At 37.2% G+C, this 10956-nt stretch overlaps 2 protein-coding genes across 2 annotated transcripts in view; both read right to left on the bottom strand.

The window, feature by feature from the left end:
• Positions 1–4680, bottom strand: part of LOC107089892 (serine/threonine-protein phosphatase 4 regulatory subunit 3-B-like) — a 10519-nt gene extending 5839 nt beyond the window's left edge. Inside the window, exons 1-7 of the mRNA XM_015382923.1 lie at positions 4251–4680; positions 3757–3812; positions 3051–3149; positions 1820–2443; positions 799–876; positions 592–708; positions 8–71 (exon numbers count right to left, since the gene is read on the bottom strand). Coding sequence (XP_015238409.1) covers positions 8–71; positions 592–708; positions 799–876; positions 1820–2443; positions 3051–3149; positions 3757–3812; positions 4251–4392 — 1180 coding nt within the window. The 5' untranslated portion in view covers positions 4393–4680. The remainder of the gene's footprint in view (positions 1–7; positions 72–591; positions 709–798; positions 877–1819; positions 2444–3050; positions 3150–3756; positions 3813–4250) is intronic.
• Positions 4681–5185: 505 nt separating this feature from the next.
• Positions 5186–10956, bottom strand: part of pnpt1 (polyribonucleotide nucleotidyltransferase 1) — a 15566-nt gene continuing 9795 nt past the window's right edge. The window contains exons 14-24 of the mRNA XM_015382921.1: positions 10698–10705; positions 9796–9949; positions 9593–9664; positions 8659–8722; positions 8489–8572; positions 8301–8384; positions 7714–7820; positions 7507–7562; positions 6103–6181; positions 5971–6018; positions 5186–5883 (exon numbers count right to left, since the gene is read on the bottom strand). Of these exons, the coding sequence (XP_015238407.1) occupies positions 5728–5883; positions 5971–6018; positions 6103–6181; positions 7507–7562; positions 7714–7820; positions 8301–8384; positions 8489–8572; positions 8659–8722; positions 9593–9664; positions 9796–9949; positions 10698–10705 (912 nt within the window). The 3' untranslated portion in view covers positions 5186–5727. The remainder of the gene's footprint in view (positions 5884–5970; positions 6019–6102; positions 6182–7506; positions 7563–7713; positions 7821–8300; positions 8385–8488; positions 8573–8658; positions 8723–9592; positions 9665–9795; positions 9950–10697; positions 10706–10956) is intronic.

Here is a 10956-nt window from a genome sequence, read left to right as displayed (position 1 = left end):
GATGGGCTGAATTCCACCAGATAAGAGAATATGTCGATAGCCGCTGCTCGCACCTGCAAGTCATCCATTCCCTACAGAAAATCAAGACGTTTTAGAAGAAATACAAAAAAATGCATCATTTTCAGTTTTAAATGATTCATCAGCAGAATAAAGGGAAGTCACCTTAGGGGGTTTATCTAATCTTTGCCTTTTTGGATGTTTGGTAACCTGAATGCATGATTATCCATCAACAGGAAGCTGCTTGATCAGGCATGATCATTCTTATTAAAGGCTATTTCACACAGCAAGATTCTAAAATTATTAAGTGACAGAGTATGTAAGATTTTCAGATTAATGTAATTTGTCCATTCCGTTTAGAAATGGACGCCCCAGTGAACATCGCTGTATTTAAAGTCTTAAGTTGGTTTTATGATGATTCTAATTTTGAGGTTTCTAACACCCATACAGCTAAAAAATATTTATTTAAAAGAAATTCTTTGATTAAAGCAAAGATCATGCCATGTGTGTAGCCTAGGAGTTTTCATTCTTCAAATGTTTGGACAAACTGATCATAAGATTTTAATCACATTCACAGAAGCGCCAACAACGTACCATCACTATTTCAAGAGCAGGTAAAATCCCGAGATTTGCCAAAGTTTTATAGAAAGCATCCCTGTTTTGTGGCTGCAATGTTTGGGAAAAAGCACAGAATTCCTTAACAAAATTCACCTGCAGAGTAAAAGGAGAAAAAAGTTAAAGCACATTTCAACAATAATTTAAAATAAAAGAGTCGTTACATTTTAAGTTTTACTGACTTACCAATTCCCGTCTTTTACTTTCTTCTGTGGCTTCATCTGTCAGCTGTGCAAAGACCTCAGTGAGGAACTTCTCATCCTCCTGCGACAACATCAGAAAACATTTTAGAAATGGAGAAAACAAGATAAAGACAACTTTGAGATAGATTCAAACTAAAATAAAATAAAAACCCAATCCTGACATTTATTGGCGCTTACCATGATGATTACCTCTAGAAATGTTTCCAATCACCTGTATAAGAACAGTTGGAAAAGACTAACAGAGAATTTATACTCCCATCACTTCTTTAATGTCACTTTGCTCCTTCGCTTTACCTTTGATTTTTTCTGACAATTACTCCCCAATACGTAAGACTTTGTTTCAAAACAAACACCAGGAATGTTATATTAATATATTTTAATTTTAAGCCAAATAAGACAGGCAGGTACTAAAAACATTTGATCAAAACAGAGATGCCCTTAAAATATGTATATAATCTGAACAGATTAGACTTGAAACACAGAGAATACACAAACACTTTAAGAATGTCAGTAACATAAAAAGTTGTGCAATACAAATTACTGCAACAGATCACCTAAGAACCCCGAAGCTTAAAATGCATCCTGACCAATTCACTCCATGTTTTCTAAATAACTTTGTTTGATCTCTAGCTAGAGAGCACTTTTGACAGACAAATTATAACTTGAAAGATAAATATATAGTTGTTACAGCCATATAACTCTGTATACATTGAAGGAATCCATGTATTTTCTTTAAATATTGTCATAAAATGTGTTCCCACTTAAGAGGGAATTTCTAGCAGTCATTTACCTTGCAGGCTGGGTTTTTTTATTAGGAAAAACGGAAGGGTGCCATATTTAATAAGGTCACAGCAGCACAGCATAACATTCATTGTTAATAGTACACTGGACTGTAAAGATTGGATACAAAAATAGCAAAAATCATCATAAATTAGAAACTTTTTCAAAATACATCAACTTATCACTTTTCCTTACACTGTAAGTAAACCTGTTTGGGTTCTTACCTGCAACATACTGACAATTTCCACTTTGTTGTAGAAGATGAAGGATGTGAGTGTGGACAGGAAGTTCTCTTCAAAGACTGAGGGTGTGGGCAGGATTATGTCCTGGATGTACTGAACTCTGTAGGTCTGGTGGATTTTCTGCCGCAACTCTGAGTCTGTGATGGGAATCACCTCCTTGAACTTTGCTGTCTTGGTCAGAAACTCTCTGTGACGTTTTGGCTGAACCAGAGCTGGATCGTATTCGAGGCAGCCCACCACATCCATGATACAGTCGTCAGAGAACATGACCTCAAACAGGGCTGCTTTGTTGAGGAACAAGATGCCTCGCACAATCTCATAGAGGTGATGAAGGCCTTCTCGGTTGTCCAGGTCCTCACAAACTCTGAAGAGACCCAGCAGTTTCTTGATGTATCCCTCGTTCATCAGCGCCAGGGCAAGTTTTTCCCTCCGAATGGGCGAGGACAAGACAGAAGTCACCAGATCTGCAATTTCTTCAAGCCGACCTAATTCACAAGGCGGGAGCTCGACCAGGTGGGTGGTCTCTGGAATCTCTTCAAAGTGGTCTTCCTCCGACTCGTCGATGGGGTCCTGAGTGATGTCCATAGCAGGGTCCTTACCTTGAACCTAAGTAAGAAATGTTTGGCTGTAACTACACAAATCAATAAAATGAAAGCATCTTTACAGTTAGCAACTTGAGGTAGTGTTGATTATCTATGATGTATCATTATCTGCACTATGGCAATTTCAATACAAAAATGGGGTTTTGATCACGAATTTAAAAAAATACCATCTTATTTAGCAGCTAAGACCTGCATTTAATAATAAATCCCCAGTTTTGCCCAGCTTTTCATTGTCATTACACTGTCACAAGTACAGAGCAACAAAATTGACTCTGTGTATTTAACCCATCGCCTTGAGAAGCAATGGGTTGACATTGTGCGGCGCCCGGGGAGTAGTGTGGAGTTAAGGGACCCTAACCACTAGGCCACCACTCTCCCATAAACCGTCTCAATATTTAATTAAAATATATACAAATGAAGAAAAACTGGTGCTGAAGTGCATTCCTACAGGAGTTAATTAAAATAGGTATGACTTAAGACTGCATGGCTGGTTAGGATAGAATAGAAAGAACATCTACAGATTCACAGCAGTAACAATAAAGGAGAAAATAATGATAAATTGTCACAGAACACAAAGGCAACAATCAGTTCTTTATAAAAAATAAAAATACCTGACAAATCCTCTCCCAGATCTCATCACAGCCTGCTTTTTCCTGGAAACTCAAGGCAAGGTCATAATTATCTGCTTCTGACCAGACAATCAGCGTGTCCTAGAAGCAAGAGAAAGAAATATCCAGTTTAGACTTAGAAAGATTTATTTTGTCATTTTGTATACACAAATGTAAACAAATAGAAATTTCATTAAGAACAGCTCTCTAGACAATTTCTTTGGTTTTTTAAAGTGCAGCCTTGAAAACAGTAAAAAATTGTTTGACTCAGATCCATAACAAATTCACATTTATTTATGGTTTTTAAAAATGATAATTAACTTGGTACGTTTTTTATACACAATAACTAGGGCTGAAAGAATGAATCGGATTAATCGAGATTTACTGGTTATTGAAATAATCGTCAACTATTAATCGTTGACTGACGTATAGGGACTGTAAAACATACCTTTAGCTGATAGAGCAATCCACTTACAGCAGTAATTTTACCAAGGTTGTAAGACAAAATATATAAACATTTTGCATTTAATGTTTTCTTTTGTCAATATTTTCTATCCAGAACTCCTCAGGTGAAAAAAAAAAATGTTTCACCTTAAGGAACCTTTGGCTATTTGATCATTAATCAAAAAATAATCGACAGATTAATCGATATGCAAATAAACCGTTAGATGCAGCCCTAACAATAACAATCCCAGTATAAAGGGTTTACCTGTTGTTTCTGATATGCGGTATTCGGACTTATCTTCGACTCCAACAATAATGAACCTGAAAAAGTAAAAGAGAACGGGTAAATAAAAAAAAGCAGGCAACTAGCCTGTTAATAGAATAACATGTGCAAAACATAACATTTTCAATAAGTTGATCAAATATTAAAAAACTTTAAATAATCTGTATACAAGCGAATGCGGGAAGCCTATTATAATAAGTTTCTACGTGTGCAACGAGACTTCGAAGCGCACCCCCTAACTATGTGGATGTCTATTACACAAAAAGGAAATAATGGAAATCTAAAAAATACACAAAGATTGGTTTGAATGAACGGAATAACCAACTTTAACCCCCAAAGTCAGTTCGCTTTTATTGCAACAGACTTATAAAATCAATTAATCATCTACTGAAAACCCCGAGTCCGAACAAGCTGTGGCAGGCATGCTAAGGCTAGCTAGCGCTATGTAAACGCGGCTAAGCTAACGAGGAACTTACCGTCAGATTCGGCTAGAACTAACAACGACATTCCCTTCAGTCGTTCCACAAACGAGGACGTAACATGTCCAGTGCCCCGGTCGTCCCACTGTCGGTCTTCATTCAGGGTGTACACTTTCACCCGCCGCCGAGTGTCCGACATGGTTAACCGAGTCGGAGCTAACAGGCTATCAGCTCACCCCGTCTAGTGTTTTCCTCGACCTGTTAACTTTTTTCTCACCTGCATGTTATGAAACACGCGCGTCTAATAACGGTTTACGGCAGCAATCCTGTATTTTGGGGCCAACTTCATAAACACAATACGTCTACGATATAAAGGGGCTAAGCAACAGGCCTGATGATAAAACAGTTAAATGCAAAGAAAGCACAACAACTCTGACGGCCTCCTCGCTAACATCTACAGACCGCCATCTTGTAATCCGATCTTCGCAGATGTCAATCAAACTGCCGTCAGGTGGGCGGAGCAAAACCGAGAATCCCAGGCGCCACCTATAGGTCAATAACAGAATAGCAACAGAGCCACCTAGAGAAGAGGTTTAAGTTCACATTTTAGTTTTAGGTGCATAAAAAATACGTCCGTACATTTGATGCATATTCCAGGATTCCTAAATCTTTTTCATGTACGAAACACTTATCGAGATTCATATGTATATTTTTCAAAAGAAGGACTTCAAAGAATGGATTTGGACTGATCCAGACTGTAATAAATGGAAAAAAAGAACACTTCAATCTTCTTCCAGTGCAGAATAATGAAAGTTAATTTTTTTTCTGTTTATGTCTTTATATGATACTTTTTTGAGGTGTAAACTCATTTTGATTAGATTATTCTAATTAGTAATATTTCTTATTTCTTAGCACAATTTATTATGAGACAGTTTCTCTTTTTTCAGAAAAAAATGTATTTGTTAAACTTAACAAAAGCTTACAATAGATAAATACAATAAAAAAAATCACAGTATATATCGTACTATTAAAGAACCTGCAAACTTTTTATTTACAGATTACTAACAAACTATAAACATAACAGGACAAATGCCTCTGCTACGTCTTCCACATGGTTGCATCACTGCTTTCATCCGAACACCCTTTAAGAGCACATCAGAAACTTGGATATTAAATATGAAGATCCCAAGCAAGAAGAGCCATTATTGTAACTCAGGTGTGAACAATGGAAATGATGTTTGTCTGTGATGAGGGGGAACAGATCTCTGAATGGTTTCATGCAGTGAGAAAATACAAAAAGATCACTATAAGGACACCATCTTCTAAAAGGGAAGCAAGACTTCTCTTTAAGTTTAGACTCGTTCTGAGGCAGATTGTCGCCAGGTTGCTTGTTTTGTAAATCAGCACCTGTCATCTTCACACTCTGCAGTCTTTTTTTTGAGTTCACAGAAAGAAGCTCTGTTTTTTTTTTTTACATGAACAGCATCACAGTGTGAATCCATATTTCCTATAAAAACCCTGCAGTGGCACCAGGTCATGAATCACTGCCGTCCCTGTGGATGCTGCTGGAACCCATGGTGATACTCTGCTTCTCACTCAATGTCTTTACAACAGTGGCAGCAGGAGACTGGAGCACCTTCCGAGAGAGTCTCATTCTTCCATCTGTTGGATCCCGTCCAAAGTATTTCACCTGATCACAGCACAAATTACAGCTTAGCAACAGAGAATAAAAGCATGAAGCTCATTTTAACAAACAAAGCATAAAAGGAAAAACTACCTGTATCTCCTGTCCCACCTCTAGTCCTAAAGCACTTGGATGCTTGATCTATAACAAGGATGATAGACACCAGTTAAACTGTAACCTTTTCTTAGATTGAGAATAAACTTTAACAGAAGCAAATGTACTAACCCGTTTGTGGTCCAACTGGGAATTGTGCAGCAGGACTGGACTCATGTTGGGATAAAGTTTGACCATGACACCAATGTCCCTAAAGAAGAAAGAAAAGGCCATCAGTACCTATAAAAGCTCACAATGCCAGAAGGAAATTAAGAATATCTGAGGCCTGCCAGTAGATAATTACAGCTAAATCTGTGCGTCAAATTAGTTCATTTAGCACAAAGATGTATTTTTCCACATCAGCTGCCTGTTTTGGCATATTACTTACTACGTTGCAATGGGAAACTATGTCTCAGACCAAATGGCATTGACCTGTGGGGTTCCCCAGGGGTTGATTCTGGACCCCCTCTTGTTCCATCTGTACATGCTTCCATTAGGTCAATTAATTTCCACTAGTAAGGCATCCTATCACAATTACATAAACGACACTCAGATCTATGTTTCACTGACGGCTGGGGAACGTGGACCAGTAGATACTCTGTGCCATTTTATCACACAGATCAGTGTGTGGATGCAAAATAACTCCCTCCACGTAAATACGGATAAAACTGAGATAATTGTCTTTGGACAACAAAAACCTAGAGAAGTTTCCATTGGTCATCCTAAGACTGAACCTAAAAACCAAGTTAGAAATCTTGGCGTAATCATGGACTCGGACCTGAATTTCAACAGTCATATTAAGTCCATTATGTTAGCAGCCTATTACTATCTAAAAAACATTACTAAATTGAAAAACTTAATGTTTAAACCAGACTTGGAGAGGTTACTGTAATTCACGCATTTGTCTCCAGCAGGTTAGACTATTTTAATGGCCTGTGCACTGGCCTTTCCAAATGAGCTGTTAGATGCAGATGCAGTTTTTTCAAAATGCTGCTGCTCCGATTGCTGACTATAACCAGGAAATATGACCATATTAGCCCAGTGCTCTGGTCTCTGCGCTGGATTCCTGTGGCTCAGGGAATAGACTTTAAAACAGCTCTACTTTTGTACAAGTCTTATCAGGGTTTAGCAAGTACATCTCTGAAATTTTAGAGACATATGTACCACCTCAGGCCTTGAGATCCTTAGGGAGGGGTCTCATGGTGGTCCCTAGTCACCACTGAACATGGAGATGCTGCGTTTCAGTTTGATGCAGTCAAGGTCTGGAACAACCTCAGTGAGGACGTAAAACAAGCCTCAATCCTGTCTATGTCCAGGTTCAAAACATGCCTATTCAGTGTTGCCTATGGCCATTGATTGATTTTTAAAAAATATATTTGTGTTGATTGAATTTGTTTTATTGTGTTGTTGGTGTTGCTGTGGGGCAAAGTGAGTTGCCTTGTGCATTAAATGAGCTGCATAAATAAAGCTGCCTTGCCAAATTACACAGCACTGCTTCTAATTTCTATTAAAAACACTACGGTGATGTTTGCATACCTTATTTCTGTAATTGTGGCAGTGTAAACAGCCCCAAACTCCAACTGATGGTCTTGCTGCCAAAGAAAACAAAAGCAAAACCCACCAGTATTAACTTGTTGCATGAATCGCAGCTCAGATATAGATTTATAAAATATTGATGATTTAGGTTGAGGAATGTGAGGAATGCAATCAGAGAATCAGTGGTACAAACAACCGAGGACGCACATCGTCTTTGCAGATCTCTTTGATGAAGTCTTGGGCTTCGTTCATTGCCCCCGGTGTCGGGGCAAAGACGGAAAAAGTCTCCTCATCCACCTGACTTATTGTGACACCTTGATGGGAAGAAAGAAAATGTGTCCTTGTTAATTAGTGCTTAAAGACTGCAGTGATTAAACATCCCCTTTTCTAGTCTTCTTAGCCCTTGTATTCCACTGTCTTTCACTGGATTTTCTTTTCTAACAGATCAAAACAAGCATGCTACTCGTATCAAGTGTAGGGATGGGAATCGAAAACTGGTTCCTGTTCAGAACCGGTTCTGTGTTCCAATTCCATGGCAATGTTTGGCAGCTTGCTTAATGATTATCTTAACGATTCCAGGCAGCACCAGAGCCTAGCGTAGCACGACTTACGTCATGTTTTTTACGCAAATTACACAAACAGCATTCTATTGTATAAACCCCAAATAAGTTGCTCTCTAATTTGTTGTTCTTGTATAACTAAATTCTGAATCTAAAAAAAATTGATTGATTTAATATTTCTGCAAGGCACTCTGAATATATTCTGCAGACACAGCTTCATTACTCGAACAGTACCTGTCTGTGCTTGAAGCTTACGAAGGTTATACCCTCCTGGACCAACAAAACGAGCTCTTTTAGACACAGGCACCCGCACATTTTCTGAGAAAGGGAATAAAAGGAAGAAAAACTATTAGAATCCAAAAAGCATATCTACACAGATTCCAAACACACAGACTCTTCTAACCTTAAAACACAAAACCTACCAACAACAGGTCCGTTTTCTTTTCTCCTCTCTCTGGGTTTTGCTATACATTGGTTCATAATGCCCAAGATTTCTCTCTTTGCCACTAAACAGAAGCACATTTTTCCAAAACACAGAGTTACATTTACAGATTTGTTAAGTCATCTGTCGTCTCTTTAGGAGTTGGTATACCTGTGGCCTGCTGAATCGCCTCCATGACTACCTTTAGAGGTAAACCTGGAATCTTCACATCAGCCTTGAAGTTAAAGAAAAGGAACTTCAATTAGCATTGAGACATTTAGACATTAGTAGCAGCTGACAAGCAGCAATGGCAACAGATCCATACAGAACAGTAAGAACAATAAAATATCCACTGTCCTCACCAAGCTGATTAATCTACAGCAAACTTCCATAGTCAAAGGCAATTGGATTTTAACTCAGAATTAATATTTTGTGGCGAGCTCTTATACTTATTTATTAGCATTATCTATTTATTTGAAGGTTTTAATCAATCTAACATTAGACATAATTTGCAATAAAACCCCAACATGGGAAATGTGTTTCCAAAAAAGAAGGAGCAATTACTAATTTTCCACAGTACGAAAAGATGTGTCTATTTTTTAAATAGTGAAAATAAAAGCAATATTTTGAGAATAAAGTCACAATATTAGATCTTCAAGAAAACATTTTTAACATTAGAAAAATAGTAATGATACTACAAGATTAAACTAGTACAATTCTGAAATTTGTATTACTAGAAAAAAGTTTTACGAAAATAAAGTTGTGACATTAATGGTTGTAATGTTATAATAAAGTTTAAATATTACCAGAATAGAAGTCCTGAGAATGAGAATTATGCTGAAATATTACGAGAAAATGATTTTGATTGTTATGAGAATAGAGAAGCACTTTTATTAATAAAAATCAGTCTTCGTCTATTAACAATAAAGCTCCAGATCTTCAAAACTCTAAGAAAACCTTATTAACTCTTTTCTCGTAAAGTTTAAAATCTATTTTATTAGACCTACTCTTATGAGTTTATTCTTATAATCAGGAAAAATAAACATGAGTTTGTCCCCAATAGGCAGCCGTATTCTTCCTGCTCATGGTAGGTTGAAAACATTACCTGTAAAGCAGTGATGCCCTTGTTTGTTCCTGCTAGTTTGAAGTCCATGTCTCCAAGATAATCCTCTATTCCCTGTTGAGGAAAACATTAATGGCAAATATTAAACATTTCTGAAATGATTACCAAGGAATATAAACCCATTTTAAGACAATCTTCTTCTAAATAAAAAGTAAAACTGTGAAATGTGAAAACGCTCCATCTACCAGAATATCAGTCAGCAGTCTGTAGTCTTCGATCTCCGTTGGTTTGTCTGGATTAGCTTTGGAGATGAGACCGATGGCGACACCTGCCACTGCAGAGGAGATGGGAACACCTGACAACACACACATGATATAATTAGCTCTAAATACCGCACAGCTTTAGTTAAAACACAAAGAATCATGAATCCAATACATCAACATAAAAGGTGACTGTAAAATGGAAACAAAGCATCAATCAGCTCTACAATCGTTGATATTAACTTTATCATTTAAAATAAATAGGATTTATTTTGCCATTAGACTTCTAAGCTCTGGTTTTAAAAAAAACTGTAAATCATATACCAGTCATTTTATCACTGCTGCACTTTAAAAATGGAAATATCCTGTAATGAACAAAATCTTTTTTTTGTATACACTGTGTGTGTACAAGATGACAATAAAGTCTGTCTGCCTTAGATTTTCTTCTTTACCCCATCAAAGATTTGCTAGATAAATTTATGAAGGTTATTAAAGAGCAAAGTTTTGCTTTTCACTGCTTTATAAATTTAGTGACACACAGCATTGATATAATGTATGATGCAATATTTATGACTTTCTTGTTAAAGAATAACAAAAACTATAGTTTTTATGACCCAAAGTGGATATAAACCAAACTGTGATGGAGCTCTGTAAATACTTTGTGTTCTAGATCTGTGAGGTTTTATAAAGAATTTAACTGTAGGAAGTAAAAATAAGTTGATAAAAAACTGAGACAGGAGAATATTTCCTGTCAGCTGAGCGGCTTTCCATATAGAAGATCCCTTTAATGTCCCACAATGGGGAAATTCTTTTTCTGGTTAGAAATTCATTCCTTAATAGAGTTGTATAGTTTTTATCATTTATGCACTTTTTCAAGATCTGGTTACCAGGAAACCTGCAAAGGGAGCCAATGAGGTTTATCTAAACGTATCAGACCATCTTTTTTCAATGCAGAGGAGCAGTAGCTCTTATATGAGCTCTGATGACCAACTCTCCAAGCTACAGTTAAGACCAGCCAGCCTATGGGGGAAGCTCATTTGAGCCTGATGGCTGAGCTCTGGCCTAAAATGCCTAAGACACCATGAGAAGAGTTTATGTTGGATGCAGCTTAAGCTGAGCAGCAGGTAAAGCTGGGAGCCTCAGTTT

Source organism: Cyprinodon variegatus, unplaced genomic scaffold, assembly GCF_000732505.1.
Source record: "Cyprinodon variegatus isolate N-32 unplaced genomic scaffold, C_variegatus-1.0 Scaffold270, whole genome shotgun sequence".
Taxonomy (NCBI): Eukaryota; Metazoa; Chordata; class Actinopteri; order Cyprinodontiformes; family Cyprinodontidae; genus Cyprinodon; species Cyprinodon variegatus.
The sequence above is the reverse complement of the archived record's forward strand: the minus strand, read 5'-3'. Positions and strand labels throughout refer to the sequence as shown.